We start from the raw sequence: 22,897 nt of genomic DNA, 5'->3' as shown, positions 1-22,897 counted from the left end.
GGAAATTTAGCCGTGAACTTTCTTTGATCACTTGCATATCTATGAGGAAAATTCCTAGAAAGAAATTTTATGAATCAAAGACTATGAACATTTAAATTTTTGAAAGACATTCCCAAACTGACCTCCAAAAAGATTATGCTAGTTTACGCATGGAGTTCCCCAACTGCTCATCAACACTCGATGTTATCAACTGGTTCAGCCTTTACAATCTCATAAATGAGAAATGCTGCCTGACTTGTTTGATTTTCACTGACTTAAGTACAAGTAAAATGAAATATCTTTTAATTTTTTCAATCAACCATTTATTTTTCTGAGAGCTTTTTCATATTCTTTGCCCATTTCATTACTGGCCTATCGGTATTTTTATTGGTTGAATAGACTTCTGTATATTAAGAAAATTTACCTTCTTTCTTAGGAGCTGCAACTATTTTCCATATTTTTCTTTTGTAACTTTTTTTTACAGTGTCTTTGATAGTTCAGAAAGTTTTATTTTTTGAGTAAAATTCAGTATTTTCCTTTTCAGCTTCTGATTTTCATGTCATGCTTAGCCAGACCTTCTCTACTTCAAGAGTATAAAAAATATTCACTCATGCTTTCATCTAGTACCTTTAATCATTGTATTTTTGACTCTGAAATTTGTGACTAACTTGATATAAAAAGCGAAGTAGAAGATTCAGCTCACCACCATTTACGTGGCTTTTTGGTCCCACCCATCACTTATTAAGTAGTTCCTTTCCCCACTGATTTGAAATACTAGCTTTATCACATACTAAATCCTCCTGTATACTTGGTCTATTTTTTTTTTTTTTTTTTTTTGCGGTACGCGGGCCTCTCACTGCTGTGGCCTCTCCCGTTGCGGAGCACAGGCTCCGGATGCGCAGGCTCAGCAGCCATGGCTCACGGGCCCAGCCGCTCCGCGGCACGTGGTATCCTCCCGGATCGGGGCACGAACCTGCGTCCCGTGCAATGGCAGGCGGACCCTCAACCACTGCGCCACCAGGGAAGCCCTGGTCTATTTTTGAACTCTGTTCTGTTCCACTGATATTCCTGCACCAAGACAAAAATGGTTGAGTTTTATAATTTCATAATACGTTTCAATATCTGAAGTGTTCGGCTTTCCCTAATTATAATTGAAATTTTAAAATATAAAATGAAACAATAAAGTTTACCTCCTCACTTTCCCCTCCAAGTGTGTCTACCACTCTCTCGGGCGCCCAGCTCTCCCAACGAGAAACTTTAAAAACTGACACAGCAGTGAATAATGAAAGTGGCTCCGCTCAGAAGTGACAAATCTGAAGAAAAGTCACTGCATTAAAAAACGGGAGAGTGTCCTGACTCCCCCCCCCGCAACTCGGCCTTTCCACTTCCCCTCCCAACATCAGCCCGCCGGCCGACGCCTGCCGCGACTCCCAGCTCAGCCTCTAGAGGGGGCAGCCAGTCGGAAGCGAGTGGATGAGGATTGACTCCCAGAGCAGCTGCAGCCGTCGTGACGTCACGTCCGGTCACGGCGGAAGTCCTCCGCTGGCCGATCGGGAAGTAGCTGAAGGCTGGGCGATGGCAGTCCTGGAGGCTCCGCGCCCGGACAGACCCGAGGCCACAGTGCCCCCGCGGTAGGCCGGACCAGGGTGGCGGGCTCCGGGTCCCGAGATGAAGAGCGTCGGGGGCTGAACCGCTACCTTAGAAGGGAACCTGGGAACCCTCACGGCCCCTATTGCAGACCCTCCCTGACTTTGAGCTGTAAACTGCCTTTGCCGGGGCTGACCCGGAAGCAGGTCCGCCTGGTATCCTACCGCTCCTACAGGGGACGGTGCGGGCGGAGATTTTACCCTTTCACCATAATAGTAAGGCTGGTGGTAGCCCCGGTCCGGGGATTCAAGGCCGCCGATTCTCCCTAACATCGTCTCCTTTCCACCGCCGCAGGGATGGAGGGGTCTAAGACATCCAGCAGCACCATGCAGGTGAGCTTCGTGTGTCAGCGCTGCAGCCAGCCCCTGAAACTGGACACGAGCTTCAAGATCCTGGACCGTGTCACCATCCAGGAGCTCACAGGTCAGCGAGACCCTTAGAAAGAGGGTGGTCAAGATCGTTGAAAGTGGGCAGCTTTGGAGATGAAGGTCTTAAAGACTGCACATAGCCTGCCACAGACACGCCTTGTGAGCCCCAGAAGTCGCGTCGTCTCTCTGGCTTCTTGTTTTCTTATCGAGAACATAAAAGAATTTTGACACTGTGTGCTTCTGAGAGCTTTCTATAGCAAGGAAAGGTCCTTAGTTTTCTGCTTCTGTTGTTTCAGAGTAAAGGAGTATATACATTTAAAAATAAATGGCAATTGTTGAGGACTTGCCATATACCAAGTGCGTTACATGCATTACTTTTAACCCCTGTGGAGTAAGTACAGTTATACTCGCCTATGGAGTAGTAGTAAAATTATCATTTTATCCATGAGGAATTGAGGCTTAGAGAGGTTAAGTGACTCACCCAGTGGCCAACAGCTGATAAGTAGAGGAACAGAGTCTCAAAGTCCCAAGAAGTGAGATGAAGCTAGAAAAAAAGAAAAGACTGAATAGACAGTTAAAATAAGCTCATGGGTCTAGAGTCAACCTGCTTAGATTTAAATCCTGCCATTTACTAGCTGAATGACTTTTTTAGACGCGCAGGCTCAGCGGCCATGGCTCATGGGCCCAGCCGCTCCGCAGCATGTGGGATCCTCCCAGACCACGGCACGAACCCGCGTCCCCTGCATCGGCAGGCAGGCTCTCAACCACTGCGCCACCAGGGAAGCCCTGAATGACTTTTTGCAAGTTACTTCACCTCTCTTGACCCTGGTCTCTTGGTTTTCTTTATCTGTAAAATGTAAAACAATCTCAAGGTAGTTGTAGGGATCAAATATAACAAAGACCATAAATACTTAAGAATATGCTGGGGAAAAGTACTCAATAAATATTAACTATTATTATTAATACCTGATTTTTCTTTTCTGAGGGGGATTATCTCTTTAATATATTTTAAACTTTATTAGAAAAATTTCAAACATACAGTCAAGAGAATAGCGTAGTTGTATCCATCATCCAGCTTCAACAATTAGCTACATCCTGCCATTCTTGTTTTCTCTATACCTCCATTCACCTCCCATCTCCACTCAATTACTTTGCTCTTTACTTCCTTTTTTTTTAAGGTAAATTGTCATGAATTGACAATTTTTAATTGTCAAGTTTTTTGGTTTTTGGCCACGCCATGCAGCATGTGGGATGTTAGTACCCCAACCAGGGCTGGAATCCGTGCCCACTGCAGTGGAAGTGTGGAGTCTTAACCACTGGACCGCCAGGGAAGTCCCTAATTGTCAAGATTTATACATTACACATCTTAGCTTCTTTTTTTGGCTATGCCACGCAGCCTGTGGGATGTGGGATCTTAGTTCCCCAACCAGGGATTGAATCTGGGCCCTTGGCAGTGAGAGCACGGAGTGCTAACCACTGGACCACCAGGGAATTCCCCTTAGCTGTATGTCTTTGACAAATGTATGCACTCATGTAACTTAGATCTCCATTGTGATGTAGAAAGCTTTCATCTTCACAGAAAGTTCTCTCATGTTCCTTCCCACTTATTCTGAGGGAAAGGGGATATTAACTTTTGTTATGGAAAACTTCGAAGTTTATGATGAACCCCCATGTTACTCATCACTGAGCTTCAACAGTTATCCATACAGGGACTTCCCTGGTGGCGCAGTGGTTAAGAATCCACCGCCGGGCCTCCCTGGTGGCGCAGTGGTTGAGAGTCCGCCTGCCGATGCAGGGGATACGGGTTCGTGCCCCGGTCTGGGAGGATCCCATATGCCGCGGAGCGGCTGGGCCCGTGAGCCATGGCTGCTGAGCCTGCGCATCCGGAGCCTGTGCTCCGCAACGGGAGAGGCCACAACAGTGAGAGGCCCGCATACCACAAAAAAAAAAAAAAAAAAAAAAAAAAAAAAAGAATCCACCGCCAATGTAGGGAACACGGGTTGTAGCCCTGGTCTGGGAAGTCCCACATGCCACGGAGCGACTAAGCCCGTGTGCCACAACTACTGAGCCTGCGCTCTAGAGCCTGCGAACCACAACTGCTGAGCCCACGTGCAACAGCTACTGAAGCCCACGTGCCTAGAGCCCATGCTCCACAGCAAGAGAAGCCACTGCAATGAGAAGCCCGCACGCCACAGCAAAGAATAGCCCCCACTCGCCGCAACTAGAGAAAGCCCACGCACAGCAACGAAGACCCAACACAGCCAAAAATTAATTAATTAATTAATTAATTTTAAAAAATTATCCATCCATATTTAATCATGTTTTCATCTACAGCCCCATCCATTCCCCTCCCACCCCAAATTATTTAGAAGCAAATCCCAAACATATAAATACCATAAATATTTTAGTAAGTATTTTTGAAAGGTAAGGTGTCTTTTAAAGATATAATCATACCATTATACTGGAAAAAATTTAACAATCCCTTAATCCGATTTAATGGGTGTAAGGGAAAAAAGACAACAGATTCTGCTTTGTATAAATTGTACTTTAAGAAAAAGGTGGAGGATATTTCTGATTCTTATACTGTCGTACATGCTTCTGCTCTGAGAAGACCCTGAAAGCTTCGATATTTTCCTTGCTCTTAGCTCCATTACTTGCCACAGCCCAGGTGAAACCAGGAGAGACCCAGGAGGAAGAGGCTAACTCAGGAGAGGTATGAAAACACTGGAATGCGAAGTGGATTTCTGCAGGGCACTTGGTGCTCTTAGAGCCCCCAGATGTTTTGGATCTCTGGTTAACATGAGACATTCTGCATGATCAGGCCACTGTGGATCATTGGAGACACAGAAGTTGCACCTGAGGTCACAGGGTTGCTGAATGAGGCATCCATTCAAAAATGTGAACAGAGGCTCTTCTTTATTTGAAGTGGAATTATAAGCCATTATAGGTGGGAGATGGGATGACCTGGATACACAGGTCATCCCAGGGCATTCCTGGTTTACCTGGTGTTGTCCTAGCTAATTATTAATATCCACTCCTCTCTAGTCCCAAAAGTATCTTGGACATTGAATTGTGTGATTACACTAGCTAGAAAGGGTTGTCAGTGTTAGAGAATGTGTAATTTTTTTAAACGTAATAACATGAGTGATAATTTTCATTGTCAGAGATCAATGTCATAAGATTTTGATCACATATAAATTATATCAAAGTATGGAAAACAGGGCTTCCCTGGTGGCGCAGTGGTTGAGAGTCCGCCTGCCAATGCAGGGGACACGGGTTCGTGCCCCGGTCTGGGAGGATCCCACATGCCGCGGAGCGGCTGGGCCCGTGAGCCATGGCCGCTGAGCCTGCGCGTCCGGAGCCTGTGCTCCGCAATGGGAGAGGCCACAACAGTGAGAGGCCCGCGTACCGCAAAAAAAAAAAAAAAAAAAAAAAAAAAAAAAAAAAAAGTATGGAAAACATAAAGTATCTACTTTGTTCTATGCCATGGTAAACTTCATTGCAGTCTGCTCTGGCTTTTTCCTTGTGCCATGATTTAGGGCATTCTCTCCCCTACCTTGACTGGTAAATGCAAATATAATAGAGTATAACATAGTTAGGAAATGCTGTTGCCCACAAAAAATCAAATGGGACTTGGGGTTTGTCTGTACCAAGGGTCCTTTCATAGTGCAAGTATCCAAGGATTGGCTATATAACACCCATTTCTTAAGTCTCTGTGGTTTCTCAAGTCTTGTGGTTATCAATCAAGGGTAAAGCCAAATAGTTCTGAGGCCATTGGGGAAATAGACTCCACCTCTAAGCTGCCAGGATTCTAATGCTCTCTTATTTCCTCCCCAGGAGCCATTTATTGAAACTCGCCAGGATGGTGTCTCTCGCAGATTCATCCCCCCAGCCAGGTGCCTACTACTACTCAGCCCCCTGTTCCTTGCTAAAGGCCAGTAGAATTTTAATTAAACCCAGAATTGAGACCTGGAGCCAGGTGATGAAGATGAATCATCACGTAGCCTTTTGGCTCTTCCAGAAAAGACATATTCCCTGATACCTGGCCCATCACTTTCCAGTATTGATTGAGTTTTTCCTGTAGCCATTCACATAGTGGGAAAGGACAATATCTCTCATGATGAAGAATTGAGAAAAGTTGAGAGCGTGATTGACTAATAAAAGAGATGGGCCCTTGAAAAGTTTTAAGATAGCAAATGTTGTTAGATGTTCAGGTTCTTAGTTATTGATGCATGTGAAGGTGGCTGGCAAGGGGTGTAATATTAAGAAATGGTCTTTCCTGATTCTCCTTCCTTTTCTACGATAGACACACACATAGCAGTTTTTGATGCCCCGTCTCCCCCCTTAGTCCATCCAGGCCAACCTTCGTGCTGAGTGTCCCTGTGGAAGACCAGCATGGCCTTCCCTTGGGAGAGAGGTACCCTTGGGAGGTCAGTCGGGCTAGGAGTGGGTATGTGCCTTGAGGCCCCTCAGCCGGTGCTTGAGAGTCTCTGCCACTGGCACTGCAGTAGGTGGAGGAGGCCTCTCTGCTCCCTCATGTGGCCCGTGGGCGGGGGGCTGTCTGCAGGATGATGTCTACAGAAAGTGCCAACAGCTTCACTCTGATCGGGGAGGCATCCGACGGCGGCACCATGGAGAACCTCAGCCGAAGACTGAAGGCAAGTCTGCCTCATTCTGGTGTCAGGCAGTGGGCCTGGCTGGTAGAGGGGGTATCTGGGCAGGTAGCATAGGGCAGGCCCTACCCTGACTCTCCCACACTTCCAGGTCACTGGGGACCTTTTCGACATCATGTCAGGCCAGACAGATGTGGATCACCCACTGTGTGAGGAATGCACAGATACTCTTTTAGACCAGCTGGACACTCAGCTCAACGTCACTGAAAATGAGTGTCAGAACTACAAGTGAGTACCTCCAGAGCCTGGGCCCGGGAATGGAGCTCTGAATCTTAGAGCTCTCACTGCTCTGGGGCTGCGTGGCCCTTACCCAAGGGCTGTGCTCCACTCAAGATAAAAGGAATAACAGGTTCCCTCTGGTAAGCATTCCCTGCCTGTGTCCTTGGCAGACGCTGCTTGGAAATCTTAGAGCAAATGAATGAAGATGACAGCGAGCAGCTCCAGATGGAGCTAAAGGAGCTGGCATTAGAGGAGGAGAGGCTGATCCAAGAGCTGGAAGATGTGGAAAAGAACCGTCAGGTAGTGGCAGAAAATCTCGAGAAGGTCCAGGCTGAGGCTGAGAGGTTGGATCAGGAGGAAGCTCAGTGAGTGATCACCCTGTTCTTCTGTCTTCCTGCCCTCAAGGCTCCAGGAGCGGAAATGGCTCCTAGCTGAATGTGTTTGATTAGTTTGTAAACAGCAGTGAGCTGTCATTCAGCAGCATGTCTGCTCTGGATCCTGCATATTGTTTCCAGGCCCTGTTTCTAGAGGTTGGTGGGGAGGATTACGTATGAAGGGTCAGCATGATTTAAGTGGCAAAAGCGTTGGTTAAATAGCCGAGAACCAGGCCTCTAGTCACAGCTCTGTCCTGTAGGGACCTGGGCTCATTTGGGTGAGTCAGCCACTGAACCCGGCATCCTCCTCTGGAAAGATGAGCCTGTTGGCCTATGTTCGTTCTTTTCCAGCTCAAAAATTTCATTGGTGCTCTTGACCTAAGAGAACCCTCTGTCTAGTGGAGGAGACAGTGTCCACAGTAACTAAGGGTGGGGAAGTGAAAGACATTGAACAAAGTAAATTTTTTCATGGGATAGTGTAACAAGTTCCATTAGAAATGATGTATACTAACCATTTAAAAGTCAACAAGGGTGCTTCCCTGGTGGCGCAGTGGTTGAGAGTCTGCCTGCCAATGCAGGGGACATGGGTTCGTGCCCCGGTCCGGGAAGATGCCACATGCCGCCGAGCGGCTGGGCCCGTGAGCCATGGCCGCTGAGCCTGCACGTCCGGAGCCTGTGCTCCGCAACGGGAAAGGCCACAACAGAAGCCCGCGTACCGCACACACATAAAAAAAAGTCAATAAGGATATAGAGGTGAAGTGATAGACACTCAATTATGGCCAATTCAGGGAAGAAACCACCATTGACTAACTCACCTTGTTTCTGGAAAAGATCAGAAATCCAAGAGGCGTCTGGTCCTGGTTTGGGAGAGTCCTGTTTTCCTCCCCGTTTTCCATATGTATGGGCAGCTGGAATTTGAGACATTTCTGTCCCTCCCAGGCAAAACATCTAGGGCAAGTATGTTCCTTTGAGTGGGATCTTTGCCAAATGTAAAAGATGCTGTAACTAGAAGTGACCATAATCACTAGAAGAAATCATTAAGGGGGGTGGTGGGAGAGAAATTTTAGCCCCCAAACAGCCTTTAATGGTCACCTTGGCTGTTCACAGGTATCAAAGGGAATATAGTGAATTTAAACGACAACAGCTAGAACTGGATGATGAGCTGAAGAGTGTAGAAAACCAGATGCGTTATGCCCAGATGCAGCTGGACAAGCTGAAGAAAACCAACGTCTTTAACGCAACCTTCCACATTTGGTAATGAGGGTTGGAGGGTGAGGAGCGTCTGGGAAGCACCACAACCTGGACGTTAGCTGCTGGCCGCTACACCAGGGTGCCCACCTCCCATGGAATGGGGGTCTGTGTCATTTTCACCCCATCTAGGTTTCTCTCACTCCTTGTGATGGGATAGGCACAATCAGGGGATTGGAATTCTAGAGCTTGGTGACTTCCATTCTTCCAAGGAAAGGGAAAGATTGGAGCTCTCCAGCTACGTGAAAATCTGGTCATCTGCCTGGTGCTGATTTCTTGCCCCCCCGGGGTCATTTGTTTATTCATTTATTTGACACTTTATCCATTTCAAATGGTATCTTTTGAGCATCTACTGTGTGGTGGCACTGTGCTAAGCACTAGGAAGGCAACAGCAAGCAATATATGTTTTGCTTGGGCGAGATGGCTCGGTAACAGGCACTTGTAATACAGTGTGGTCATGGTGAGCCCTGGGTGCTGTGAGAACACATAAGGGCACTTTACCCAATTTGAGGAGGCTGCATGGAACGATTCCCCCAGAGGAAGTTGATGTTTAAGCTGAGATATGGAATATAAGTCTGCAGAGGAGGGGGGTTGTTCCTGGCAGAGAGAACATCACGTGCAAAGAAACAGAGGAAAGTGGGAGTGCTAATCTCCCACTGAACTGAACGGAGCTTATTGTGATGAGATTGAGGGTGAAGCAGAGAATGACAGGATATGAAACTGGAGCGTTACCAATTCCTAAAGGATCTTGTAGGCCTCATTAAGGATATGGACTTCGTCCAAAAGGCAGTGGGAGCCACTGAAGCATTTTAGTCAGGAAAGTGACATAAGTACAGTTGCATTTGTGAATGATGGCTTTACCTGTCATGTGAGAAATGACTTGGGGTAAGAGGGCAAGACTGTTGGTAAGGAAACTTGCCAGTAGGAATCTGAACAGGAGAGGGTAGAGTCGTAGCATTGAGCCTGAAGAGAAGTGGACAGATTTAAGAGGTTTAGGAGGTAGAATCAACAGAGCTTGGTGGTGTTGGGGGGAAGGGAGCTGAGAGAGAGAGCATTCAAGGATGACGCCCAGGTTTCTATTTGGGCGTCTGAGCAGCAGGGAGAAAGATGATGACTCACGTTTTAGACATGTATTTAAAGTACCAAGTAGGGCTTGGATATATGAATCTGGAGATAAGGAGAGAGATTTATGCCAGGTTCTAGGTGAGAGCAGGAAATTTCAGAATTTGCTAAGTTTTAAATTCTATCTGTGTTTTTCCCTGCCCTTCTCCTGTAGGCACAGTGGACAGTTTGGCACAATCAATAACTTCAGACTGGGTCGCCTGCCCAGTGTTCCCGTGGAATGGAATGAGATTAACGCGGCTTGGGGCCAGACAGTGTTGCTGCTCCATGCCCTGGCCAATAAGATGGGTCTGAAATTTCAGAGGTAAGAAATGTAGTCCTTTCTTGAGTGTGGTGTGTCTGTAATATAATCTGTATCTCCCACCTGGTACACTCTTGTCCACTGTGGAAAGAGCCCTTGCTCCCAACAAACTGGGAGTATTCTGTCCATGGAGACTGTCTGCTTCTGGTTTTCCCCTCACCACAGGCCCTTTCCAGTGATTGAGCAATCCTTGAACTGCACGACCACAGCAGTGGTCCCCAACTTCCTGTCTCCATAACCTTAGTGTTCCTAAAGCTGTTTTTCAGTTTTTGTTTCTAAATCTAAACCAGGACATGCATGCATCCATAAAAGGCCCCCAGATAATTATCTCATAAATGTAGTTTGTTCGGGAAACAAAACCTTTTAAACATGGAGCCCGTGGGGAGGTGAGAGAGGAGTGGAAATAATAAGAGGTCCTTGGGTAGCTGAAGACTGAAAATCACTGGGTTATAACATCCCAGTAATCACTTTAGGAGGAGTCCTATTTCCATCTCTGTCTGCATCTCCATTTTAGGTATCGACTTGTTCCCTATGGAAACCATTCGTATCTGGAGTCTCTGACAGACAAATCTAAGGTACCCAGGAAGGTCCATTTTCACTGGAATACAGAATCCTTGTACCTCCTAACGAAATGGTTTAGTTTTGATAATGGCATTATTTAGCTTCTTTCTGAGACTGAGATACCTCATGTTGAGCCAATGTCTGGTTCAATGTCCTGTCTAGTTCAGGATTAGCTCTTTGGGGCCTGTAGAGAAAATTAAATTTTACAGTTTGTTGAGAAGAGATATGGGCAGATCAGAGGAGAATATGTGCACCAGGATGGGGAAGGCATCACTGTGCGGTAGATGTTTAATACATTTCCACTGATGGTGAAACAGTTTTAGGTGCATTGTTATTTGCCCAAGGTTACTGTTGCCAGTGGAATACAGACATAACATGACTTGAGAGATTGATAGGATTGGGACCAATCTCCGGTAACCTGTGTTAGGGCCACAGCTATAGCCAGCTCTCTTTTCTCGGGCAGGAGCTGCCATTGTACTGTTCTGGGGGGCTGCGGTTTTTCTGGGACAACAAGTTTGACCATGCAATGGTGGCTTTCCTGGACTGTGTGCAGCAGTTCAAAGAAGAGGTTGAGAAAGGCGAGACACGTTTTTGTCTTCCTTACAGGTCAGTATCCCCCGGTGCTGAATGAACCTAGAGTAGGACCAGAGTGAGCAGAATGGAAGGGCCAGTAAGAATGGAGGCAAAACTAGCACATGTAGTGGGAAAGCAGGAAATGGAGTAAGATCCCATTGACACTGATGGGCAGAGACTGATGCAACACTGCAAACAGGACGGAATGTAACCACCTGGTCCCTGGAGAAAAAGAAGGTTGACTTAGATGGAGTGGGGGATTTTCTTGCTGCCGAGCTCAAGCCTGCTCTCCAATTTCAGGGAGGTTTTTCCCTTACACCCTTGGAAATATACAGGAATGCCTCCTTTGATCAAATGTTGTAGGAGCCCAGCGATGGACGGGCACCTCAGTTAAGAGAGTAAGGCTGAGCTGCTTCCATCACCCCAGAACAAAGCATTTCTTTTCTTCTGCCTCCCTTCTCTCCCCATAAGTGAGGAATGCCTAGGAAAACAGTGAGGAGTACTGTAACTGTCACTTACCCTCTGCTCCAGGCTTCTCATCTGTTTGGGTGTGTGTCTTGTCCCTGTACTCCGCAATGACAATGAGGCTCTTGTGACAGCCTTCCTGATATTGGGCTTTCAAGCAAATCCAAAATACACTACCATTCCTTGCCAAGAGTTCTTTAGTAGATAAAATGACGTGAATGGTCCCATGATCAAGTCCCTGCCCATTTGCCTGAACTGACTTAACTCGGATCTCAGTTACTAATGAGTTCTGCTGTGTTCATTTGCAGGATGGATGTGGAGAAAGGCAAGATTGAAGACACAGGAGGCAGCGGTGGCTCCTATTCCATCAAAACCCAGTTTAACTCTGAGGAACAGTGGACAAAAGCTCTCAAGTTCATGCTGACGAATCTTAAGTGGGGTCTTGCTTGGGTATCCTCACAGTTTTATAACAAATGACTTTCTTTTTTCCTTAGGGGTTTGTTTGCCTTAAAGGCTTTAAACTTTGTTTTGTTTGCAAAAAAAAAAAAAAAAAGTGTTAAATTAAATTCGGGTACTATTAAACAGCACATGTTTACAATACCAAAAAAGAAAAAAAAGCCACAAAAGCCACTTTATTTTAAAATATAACAGATACTTTCCAGAGCTACAACATGCCATGTATAGCAACTGGCCTTTGTCACAGTTTTGACTCTTAACCCCATGCCTTCCTTTCCTTTTGTCCCCGCAAAACGACTAATTTAAGTTTGCTTTTTTTTTTTTTAAACTGAGTTGAATTGAGATTGATGTGTTTTCACTGGATTTTCTCTCTCTCAACTTCCTGCACTTAGAATATGAAATAGAAACTTTTGTCTCCACTGAGACTACAAGATGTGTGAGATGCACAGTTGGATAACGTGAGAAAATGACATGTAAGCTTTGGTCACCATGTGATGTGATCAGAAGCTTGAAATTTAACACTTCTCACTTGGTTCTAGTACTGAATGCCTGCTCTGCTCTGTGTTAGAGATATGACATTGTGTTTGATACTGTTTGGGACCTTATGGAGAGATTTAATTATTTGTAATAAAAGATTTACTGCAGTCTGATAACTGCCCAGAGGTGCACTGTTGGGTTTTTCTTTAACTAGAATAGAGTACTTTGTATTCTGGGAGAATCGAGTTCAAATGCAGGGATGTGGAAAGTCTGTTGAAACATGTTTAGAGATGGGTGTTAGTTTTTTAAAAAGACTCTAATGAAAAGTAGACAGCTGTAGAGAAAGCCCTATTTGTGTAGCTCTCAGTAACAGAACAGAGATGTTTAAGGGGAAAATAAAGGCTACCTCCTTGATGCTCACTCAAGGTCACCCAGATGGTCTCAGTTTTTGAGCCCCTGGTTAATACTAATCTCCATGTCTGATGTTCTCCCTTAATAAAATGAACAGTTAAGAGGAAAGCCATAAATACCTTGTTAAACAAAAATAAACTAATTTCACTGATATTCTAATATCTTGTCTCAGCTCTTGGACATTTTCAGTCTGGTATGACGAAAAGGACATGCTTATTCACCTTAACTCTTTCTCTGATGCAGAAAAATAAGAATCAAGTTGGAATATAAAACACAGCTCAGAAGATAACTTGGAACTTCTGTACGCTGAGTATGAAAGTAAGGAAAGGGAGAGATGAGTGCAGTGACAGAAGGCTGTTTATTTTGGGCGGATTCCGCCTGCCTCATGTGTTGGAGAAGTCTGCAGCCCTCAGTGGTCTGGCCACCAGGTGGGGAGGAACAGGCCTCTGTCGACCTGGAGTGCTGGCTCCCACGCTGTGAGTCAGGATTGCATAAGAGAGTTCGGCAATGCTCTCCAAGGCGATGCCAGTGATGCTTTGCAAATGCCCCACAACCTTCAGAAAGAGAGACAGATTTCTTATTACTAAATAAACATGTGTTAGTGCACAGACACATTGCTGTTTTCTCAAGCCAAACGTAAATTTTTTCATTTCTCTGAGCTTACAGAGAAGATTAAATCCAGATCCCAGCGTTTGCCAATGGCCAAATTACACTAGGATACCTTTGCCCTGATAGTGTTAGCATGGAAAGTTTCTGGTAGACATTTCCCTCTGCTGGAGATACGTTTTGTGAAATATGAGAGGGATATTTGGGTCTTGACATTTTTTCTATTTGGGAGGATACACTTAACTGGACTTTAACATAGTAGCAGATTATCATCATAATGGGAAATGAACAAGCTGAACTTGGGCCTCCATTTCCAATTTCATAAGAGGAAAACTGGAGAACATTTTTCAGTCCCACCGTAGTTTTTTCCCTCCCAAATCCTGCTCATTCATCCTAATCCTGGGTCTTGGCACTTACCTTTTATAGTTTGTCTTCTGTTTTCCTTTAACTGAGGGGAGAATGCTTTCTATTAAATGAATTCTGACCATGCTGGTCCTGCTCAGTGGTGCATACCTGGCTCCAACACTCATGGTTTTGGATGAAAGCACTTGCTGCAATGATTCCTACTGCCAACAGCATGAAGTCTTCCTTCACGGAAATAAACTTTTCCCTAAGTGATTAAAACCATATTAATTTTGGAGCTAGAATGACACTTGATCTTCCAAATCCTAGGGTTATGGGACTTCAACTATGAGTTGTTTATGTTGATCATGGAATTTTTATAGATGGAAAGAAATGGTCAAATAATAGCTAATTGATTCCCTCTTCCAACCTCCCCCAACTCAACGGATTAAAACATGAGCCTCCTGTCTGAATGGTTTACGGACCTTTTGTTGTTCCATCTGTCTCCCTAACAAATGTAACTGTGAGGCTTTTTACCAGTCTGACTTTACAGTAATCAAACACTTTTGTCCAAGTTGCAACCCTGGGACTGGCTTTTTTTTCCTAAGTGGCTATAAAAGCAGTTCAGTAATCTCAAATTATAAGCAGCTATAAAAGAAGAACTAGGAATGAAAGTATGTTAATTACTAGAAGTCATTTAAATTTTAAAAGTAAAAGCCTTTAGGGTTTTGCTGATTGGGCTCAGTCACCCATCCAAACAACATATTGGATGTTAATTAGGACAAGATAACCCATGCAGGTTATCTGTGGACTGGGTGCCTTGCTAGGTAGATTCCATTTCCCAAGTTCTTATGGTATGTTACTCCCTGTTTCTGGAAGGAGCCCACAGTAAAGGAGCTGCCTTACCCTTGCAGCTGACTGGGTGTGGAGTTCTCGATTGAAGCCCTCAGCAGGCTCTCATATACAGGTTCATGGAGAAGATAGACTAGGTCAAGTAGGGTCAGGCAGGTTGCATACAGCTGTGTGGCTGGCACCAAACAGCCATTGTATCCTAGATGGAGTATGCGCATGGTAAACAGCATTATGTACCTCTTCTTTGATCATAATCACAGTTGTCATGTGACACAAAGCTGTTGAGCTGCTAATGTGCTTCCTGGTTGCTATGTTCTACTGTAAGAAACCTCTGTAGCTGGAGGTCGATTTTAAAGGACAGAGGGAGAGGTAGAAAAACCTCCAGCTACAGTATATATACAACTGGAGCGTATTTGTTTGTTCCCCTCTTATCTCATGCCTCTCTACAAAGTCAACTCTTTGATGCTGCAATAAGAGAGTGCTTAGTGAGGCCAAATAGAAGCCAGGTGCCGAGACTGGTGTTTGTGTCCCCGACAAGTACTAGAGGAGACTACTTTCCTCAGTCAATGCGCGCTTCCTGCTGCTCCTCATTGGCAGGTTCTGCCCACTGCCCTCAAACCCCTGGGCACATTCTTACTGCCTTCTATGGAAGCCTCCAACCCACATGCCCGACACACTTAATAAAGTACCTAAAACCTCCAAGAGCATCTCCACATACGCCAGGGGAGTAGGCAGATTGATTTGGAAGTTCAGGGACTTCAAAACATCAAGCTCTGACTCCAGCAGTTCTTCTTTAGTGTGTAGATACCCTAGAGCCTGGAGGAAATTCAGGACTGTAACGTTGCTGATTATCTGAGCAAAGAAAACCAAAATAGAGTGAAACGGAGAGCAGGGTGTCAGAATAGAGGTCATACATCTTGGCATAGTAAACAAAGCCCTTCACAATCCAGTCCATGCCTTTATCTCATCTTCTCTCTTGGTAATTCCCCCTTACACTCTACACTTGTCATATAGAATTACTTGCACTCCCCAAACCCACATGCTCTCCAAGCCTCTGCACATGCTCTTTCCTGTATCTGGATCTCCCTCCTCACCCCCAACACCTCCACTGCTCTCCTTACCTCTTCTCCCTCTTTCCTTAGGATCCACCCATCTCCCCCACCCTCCCCTTCAAGGAGTCATTTTCTCTATTGGTTAAAGTGCATGTACCAGGGACTTCCCTGGTGGCACAGTGGTTGAGAATCTGCTTTCCAATGCAGGGGACACGGGTTGGATCCCTGGTCAGGGAACTAGGTCCCACATGCGTGTGGCAACTAAGAGTTCGTATGCCACAACTAAGGAGCTGGTGAGCCGCAACTAAGGAGCCCGCCTGCCACAACTAACTAAGACCTGGCACAACCAAAAAAAATAAATAAATAAAAATAAAATAAAGTGCATTACCAAAAATCCTACAGCTAACATCACTTGCAATGGTGAAATATTGAATGCTTTCTCCCTGAGATTGTGAAAAAGCAAAGATGTCTGCCCTCACCATTTGTATTCAACTTATACTAGAGGGTACAGGCAGTGAAACATTCTCGGATAACAATTAAAAGAATAATGCATTACTGTAAGTTAATAGAAGAAAAGAGTTATTAAAAATGTTTTATTAATCTCAAAGAAAGGCAGAACTGAGAGAAGCTTATCTCTAGAGGGGAGTGGAGACAGAGGTTAACAACAGGTGGAAGATAATGAATAAATGTTCTGTTGTTTGTTCCCCCCAAAATGTCATTTCCTCTAAATACACTTCCTCGACTCTCCAAGGCTGATGAGGTATATTCAGAGCCCTCTGTATTTACACTAATCAGAACACTTGCTCACATTATTTGCCTGTGTGTCTTCTCCCATTAGGTAATAAATTCCTTGAGAGCACGGACACTATTTTTACTCTTGTAGCCATGGCACCTAGTGCAGCATCTGGCCATAAAAGACAATAAATATTTGTTGAATAAATGATACGCTACAGACATCGCATAGTGATGTGGAAACATTTTATCCTTTATAAATGTAATAGTTTGCCTTTCATGCTAATAGGTATGTTGGCAATTCAGGCAGCTTAACTGTCCTTGAGTCCAAGGGGAGGAAAGGTGACCTGTATCAATGATGGCATCCGTCCAGCAATTACACTTTGGGAACAGAACCTCAGACTATTTATAACTGCTTCTGTGTGACTCGTGTGTGTGTGTGTGTGTGTGTGTGTGTGTGTGTTTAGGAGGTATGCTTAGGAAGCATACTTACGCTCTGGAATTTCTGCATGAGTAGTATCCCCTAGCCTAGGAGTGGGTTTCTCAAAGCCACCTTTGGATGAACTGGTTTCTCTCTAACACTCAGGTGCCCATGCGCAACCCCAGCTCCTTACTTTGTAGTGGAAGGAGAGTTTGCTTGCCAGCTGAACACATGACACAAGACGCAGGATAAACTTGTTGCAAAGCTGCTCTTTCAGAGTCCTCCAGTTCTGAGGCCCTGTCTTCTCTCTCAGCTGGAGTGTGGCTTGCCTGCAGATGTTCTCTGCCTGCTTAACCATAAACCTATAAAGAAGGGAAAGGGGAAAGGAAACAATCTACACTCCAACTAAATGGAGTTTGTGCTTCAACCCATGTTACATCTTATCCTCTCCAATATCAATCGCTGGCTAAAAAATTTTACATTTGCAAGAAAAAGAGGGTGCAAACCAGGTCTCATGGTAAGGGGCAACTAGCATTTTTTTTAAAGGTCTGGGTACATTAGGCATTCTGAGAGGTACCCCTCACAAAGGCCTTATGCTCAGGGCTTTACCTTTCTAGGATTTCTACAGCCTGGTAGCTCGCGGATTTCTCCAGACACCATTGTTCAGACAGGAGAAAAACAAACTCTGCCAAAACAGGAAAGAAGAGCTTAATTCACAAGGTGCAACCAAAACGACTCTGTGAACTCTTGGCGTTGTGTAAAAGCCATGATGGGGCCCAGGGAAGAGGGTCAGGAGGTGAGAAAGATGAGACGGAAACAACCCAAGCTGAACCTGTTTCCCTTTGTTGCCAATAGGCAAATGAGAGGCATGAAAAGGAGGCTGACTGCGTGCAAAAACAAAGGCTTACTGAGCCCCCTGAGGGCCCCTTGAGCCTTCCTATGGGTCTCAGCTGATAAAAGGCTTGGCCAGCTACACACAAACAAACCAGCTGGTCTAGTTGGCCTTTACACCATGCTGGGAACCTCCAGCTTCAAGAGAGATTTTGGAAGGATAAAAACCCTAACCCCTATATTCTGTTTTCAGTGGAATGTTGATAGGAACAGAAAGGTCCCTCCTGGAGCTTTGATATTCTTTATAACACTGTTTGTTTAGTAACCACCCACTGGAGAACTCCCATTGCTTTACAAACACAATTCACCTTACAGCTGGACACCACTTCTCCACCACCAGTTTGTTGGGTAAGTCTGTGGTGGCTGAGCCTCTCCCCAGGAGCAAGTTTGTTACTCTGAAGTGGCTTGTTTGGAAGCAACATCCCCTAAATCAGGGAACACAGCCCAACTTGGGTGGGGGAAGTCATTGGGAAGGTGGGAAGGGTAAGATACCTTGGCAACATTTTAGGCTGCCTGTGTTTCTCTTTGAAAGAACAGCCCCAGATAGAGTTCTATTTAGTTAGCAATGTCATTAGAGGGTGGAAACAAGGATAAACGTTGGTTCTCGAAGCTCCTGCAGAACTAGGAACTCTTAGCATTGATCAGCAAAGAGCTACATACAGTCAAATTTCCATTACCGTGTGTCGTCAGAGAAAATCTGACTTAGGGGGAAAAATCTATAAAAGTTAAGCTAGCACAAGACAGTTTAACAATCTACTTGACACAGGTCACACATAGATACATGTACAAAACCTTATCATTACAGAGGCCAAAGCTCTGCTAACAGTGTCCAATGAAGAAGATAATTAGTTTAAGCAATTAAGCAAAGTATCCTAGAACACATAATGTGTGTTATTAGCCACTCCTTTTTTTTGCTGGAACTTAGGTTTTATTTCTTTGTTTTCGTGTGTGTGTGTGTGTATAGTTGTTTGGTTTTATTTTGTTTTTGATCTGAATCATCTGGGCGATTGTTTCTATTTTCCATTTTAATTTGCCAAGAAAACAGTTTGGGTTAGGTGGAATGGAGGAGGGTTACACCTCTCTCTTGCTACTGGCTCCACCTCCGTACAAACATACTCAGATCTATTAACTAAAAGACCCTCCCCTTTTATTCTCTTAAGCTAGGGCTCTATCTCTCTAGCTTCCATGACTGTGACATTTCTTGAAAGCCTAGCTTACACCTGCTGCTTCCACTTCATCATTCACTCCCTAATGTTCTGCAATTTGGCTTCTACTTTTTACAACCTGCTGAAATGATTGTCTCAAAGGTCAGAAAATACAACCAAATTGTTAAATATCATGGCCCTCTTGCAATCGTCATTCCTGGTGTTTATATCTGTGAAGTATCTGAAATTGCTGACCATGAAACTCTCCTCTTGCTTCTAAAGGTCTCTAGGTTCTGTTCCTAACTCCCCAAGCATTCCATCTATTTCCTTCATGACTCTTCCTCCTACTCCGCTTTCCTGAACACAAAATGTCTCCCAAGGAACTGTACTAGACCCGCTTCTCTTCTCTCCCTCTAGGAGCTCATCCTGTGCCACAGTTTCAACAGTATCATTATGGAGAGGACTCCCAAACCCTTATCTCTAGTCTGACCTCTCTTCTGACTTACTCTTTAAACAGCCTGCTAGAAACCTTCCTCTAGATGTCCCACAAGCACTTGAAACTCAGGAGATCTCAAACCAAAGCTATTTTCTTTCCCAAACAAGTCACATTTCCTCCCGTTTTATTTATTTTAATGTATGTGTGTGTTTCTCTTAATGGCACCACTATATTTCTAGGCTCAACCCTTTGGCATAGTCGTCTTCGCCTGCTTCACTTCTTAAAATTCATCCATTGCAGAACCCTAGATTTTACCTCTGAAATGGTTTTAATCCATCCTCCCTTGTCATTCCCTCTGCCCTATCACCTAAAAAACTACTCACACAGACTCCACTGGTCTTCCTACCTCCCATCTCTCTCTACTCCAGTCCATCCTTTACATCACAGCCAAAATAATTTTTTCTAAGGCAAAGGTTACAGTTATATCACTCCCATATGAAAAAAAAAAAAAGACAGGGCTTCCCTGGTGGCGCAGTGGTTGAGAGTCCGCCTGCCAATGCAAGGGACACGGGTTCGTGCTCCGGTCCGGGAAGATCCCACGTGCCGCGGAGCGGCTGGGCCCGTGAGCCGTGGCCGCTGAGCCTGCGCGTCCGAAGCCTGTGCTCCGCAACGGGAGAGGCCACAACGGTGAGAGGCCCGCGTACCGCAAAAAAGAAAAAAAAAGACAAAAACAAAAACCCTCAGTGCTTTCTTGTTTTCCTATTAAGTCAGGTATAAACTCCTCACTTTGGCATTCAAAGTTCCACGTGGAACGTCTCCAAACCACTTTCTGGTCTGAATTTCAACTACTCTTCCACAGCCTCTGGCCAACCTGGATGACATGGTACCCACATTCACCCAAAATGTCCCTATTTCCATAGCTTGACTCATGTTATCCCCTTTTAGTAGAACCACGGTCCCGGGAGTTCCCTGGTGGTCTAGTGGTTAGGATTTGGCACTTTCACTGCGGAGGCCTGGGTTCAATCCCTGGATGGGGAACTCCCACAAGCCGCCCGGCAAGGCCAAAAAAAAAAAAAAAAAAAGAGAGAGAGAGAGACACGGTAAAAAGGAAGGAAAGAAGGAAGGATGGGAGGAAGACGGTCCATATCCACCACCCTCACCAGCCAAAATGTTATCCTTCCTTCAGGGTCTACCTCAAATGCCACGATGCCTGGAGGACTCCTTAATTCATCCTACCCCCAACTCACTCCATCTCTCCTTTCAATCCCCATAAAAGCTTGTTTAACCTGGTATGTCACTTATCTAACCATACTTGTACCTAGTCATTTGCAGATTTGTCCTAATATCCTCCAAAGATTATATACGTGGTTTGAAAGCGGGGACTAGATCTCTCGTTCATCTTTCTAACCCAGGAAGCAGGAAGAATAAGTACTCTATACGTGTTGAAATCAAGGGTAGGGTGCTGGTGAGTCTTGCTCATCACTGTACCCCCAGCGCCTGGCAAAGAGTAGGTACTAACGAAACTTATTTGAATGAATAAGGGACACTGAATCTCAAGGTCGGTGCCTCAAAGAGAGGTGCCCCAGTCTCCCATAAGCCCAGCTCCCCGGCCTGCATCCCCACCCACGATCCGGGTCTCTCTGAAGCTGCCCATCCGGCCCGCAGCCTCCTGCACGGCTTGCTCATTCTGCTGGGCCAAGTGGACCAGAGCGTCTTCGATTGTGTCTGTGGCAACAGCTCCAAACTGAAAGTCACTGAGAGAAGTCAATCTTGGCCTCACAGGTCGGTCCATTTTCAGAACCTTGTTTGTTGCCCCGGACGTCTCACTGGATCCGTCCCCCTTAGCTTCCCTTCAGAGTCTTCTGCCACACCCTGGATTCTTCGTCCCCTTCCGTGTGCTTGTCCTCCTGGCCTCAAGTCGGAGGAAAACTCATTTCCCAGCACAGCCTCGAGCCTTTCACAGACTTTTCCCCAACGGACGCGGACCCTTCAGCCAATCGGAAAGCACGCCGCCTGCCCCGCCCTTTCCCTTGGGCCCGGAGCCGCACCCTTTGTGGAAGGAAATGCGGACTACATCTCCCAGCGTTCCCTGCGGCGGCCATGGACTGCTATTCCCAGCAAGTCCCGCGCCCCGGGAACTGCGGAGGGCGGAGCGGCAACATGGCGGCGCCGGGGGCTGGAGACCCTCTGGACGCTAAGAGCGGAAAGGCCCCCCTGGCTCAGCGTATCGACCCGACGCGGGAGAAGCTGACTCCTGCGCAACTACAATTCATGCGGCAGGTGCAGCTCGCCCAGTGGCAGAAGATGCTGCCACAGCGGCGGACCCGGAACATCGTGACCGGCCTGGGCATCGGGGCCCTGGTGTTAGCAATTTGTATCCGTCTGGACTGTAGACTCAGGGAGACCGCATTTGGGGGCAGGAGAAAGGCAGCGGAGGCTCGTAGCAGGGCAGTGTGGGGGTGGCAGAAAGAGCCCGAGCTGTCAAAGTCTTGGCTACTTGTAACGCTGAGCCAAGCGTTTAAGTGTACCTTACTTTGTCATTTTAAAGGTGCTCTTTTAATATAATTTATTAATGATAACGGAATCAGGGTCAGGGCTCAGCAGAGCAGAGGGCAGAAGATCGAATCACTGATTTGGGAGGATGAGAGATCAACAAGGGTGGTTGAGCAAGTCTGGGAAAAGGGAATGTGCATTTTCCACGTGGTTTCCTGAACCCACCTCCCCAGATGGTTACACCTTCTACTCGGTGTCCCAGGAGCGTTTCCTGGATGAGCTGGAAGATGAGGCCAAAGCTGCTCGAGCCCGAGCTCAGGAAAGGGCATCAGGACACTGATCCAGATGGGCATCCTGCATCTCCAACCTGCTGGAGTCCCTTCACATGATGGATGATGCCCCACGACCCTGTAGAAATGGAAGCCTGCTCACAGCATTGCTTTCCTTCTTACTAACTTTGGACGATGATAGAGCCCAAGTAACCACGGGTTTGTGCATTTGGCCATTGTCAAGGGAACATGCCCACCTCGCACTCACTGTGTGTGGCCACTGACTCCTTTTCCTAGTTTGTTTCCTTGTTCGAGGTATCTGACCTTGGCTTTTCCCAAGCTTTCTGACTTTGTGGTTTATCCCCTTCAGGGTCTGGCTGGGAGGGTGGAGGACAAGAGGTGGGATCTTAATGGGGGTGAGGGTGGCAGCTCTGTGCAGTGTTGGAGCCTAAAGTGGGAAAAATGGGGTCAGGTTGAGAACAATAAACTGAGTCATGTCTCTCGGAGTCCAGTGAGTGTGTTGGGGCTGACACTTCATGCTGGAACGCTCCACAGGCAGTAGCTGCAGCTGTGGCATGGCCCCAGGGAGCCGTAAATGTTTAACTAGAATTGCTTTTTCCATGAGATCTTTCCACCTGATTTAAGGGAGAGATCGTGGTGGGTCACTGGGCTGTTTGAGACTGAACCAGGTCTTGGGGGGGAAGGAAGGTCACTCACTCTTTTGTCCTCTACCCTGAGGAACACACTACTCCAACTTTCCTGCCTTTTCCCATCGAGAGAGAGA

General features: G+C 46.0%; 3 protein-coding genes across 3 annotated transcripts; 2 read left to right on the top strand and 1 right to left on the bottom strand.

Annotated features, from left to right (window-relative positions):
• Positions 1–1,523: 1,523 nt before the first annotated feature.
• Positions 1,524–12,644, top strand: BECN1 (beclin 1). Its single transcript, XM_079725222.1, has 12 exons — positions 1,524–1,610; positions 1,921–2,049; positions 4,640–4,707; positions 5,832–5,890; positions 6,562–6,652; positions 6,759–6,895; positions 7,057–7,251; positions 8,368–8,514; positions 9,785–9,934; positions 10,446–10,506; positions 10,956–11,098; positions 11,839–12,644. Exons 2-12 carry the CDS (start codon positions 1,923–1,925, stop codon positions 12,005–12,007), a joined length of 1,347 nt encoding a protein of 448 aa, XP_079581348.1. The 5' UTR covers positions 1,524–1,610; positions 1,921–1,922; the 3' UTR covers positions 12,008–12,644.
• Positions 12,645–13,257: 613 nt separating this feature from the next.
• On the bottom strand, positions 13,258–21,143 carry CNTD1 (cyclin N-terminal domain containing 1; the record flags this gene model as incomplete). The annotated part of the gene is made up of 7 exons (XM_079725025.1): positions 13,258–13,428; positions 13,994–14,090; positions 14,729–14,873; positions 15,364–15,526; positions 17,073–17,241; positions 17,489–17,564; positions 20,975–21,143. 7 exons carry the CDS (start codon positions 21,141–21,143, stop codon positions 13,258–13,260), a joined length of 990 nt encoding a protein of 329 aa, XP_079581151.1.
• Positions 21,144–21,505: 362 nt separating this feature from the next.
• COA3 (cytochrome c oxidase assembly factor 3) lies at positions 21,506–22,599 on the top strand. Its single transcript, XM_079724931.1, has 2 exons — positions 21,506–21,725; positions 22,078–22,599. The coding sequence occupies exons 1-2, from the start codon at positions 21,512–21,514 to the stop codon at positions 22,182–22,184; spliced, it is 321 nt and encodes a 106-aa protein (XP_079581057.1). The 5' UTR covers positions 21,506–21,511; the 3' UTR covers positions 22,185–22,599.
• Positions 22,600–22,897: the final 298 nt, after the last annotated feature.

The sequence above is a fragment of the Hyperoodon ampullatus genome, assembly GCF_949752795.1.
Source record: "Hyperoodon ampullatus genome assembly, chromosome: 19".
Taxonomy (NCBI): domain Eukaryota; kingdom Metazoa; phylum Chordata; class Mammalia; order Artiodactyla; family Ziphiidae; genus Hyperoodon; species Hyperoodon ampullatus.
The sequence above is the reverse complement of the archived record's forward strand: the minus strand, read 5'-3'. Positions and strand labels throughout refer to the sequence as shown.

Coding starts and splice junctions, on each gene's coding strand:
- BECN1 (XM_079725222.1), top strand. CDS start 1,923: ATGGAGGGGTCTAAGACATCCAGCAGCACCATGCAGGTGAGCTTCGTG. Junction 5,891..6,561: donor AGATTCATCCCCCCAGCCAG/GTGCCTACTACT, acceptor GGCTGTCTGCAG/GATGATGTCTACAGAAAGTG. Junction 6,896..7,056: donor AATGAGTGTCAGAACTACAA/GTGAGTACCTCC, acceptor TGTCCTTGGCAG/ACGCTGCTTGGAAATCTTAG.
- COA3 (XM_079724931.1), top strand. CDS start 21,512: ATGGCGGCGCCGGGGGCTGGAGACCCTCTGGACGCTAAGAGCGGAAAG. Junction 21,726..22,077: donor GGCCCTGGTGTTAGCAATTT/GTATCCGTCTGG, acceptor CCACCTCCCCAG/ATGGTTACACCTTCTACTCG.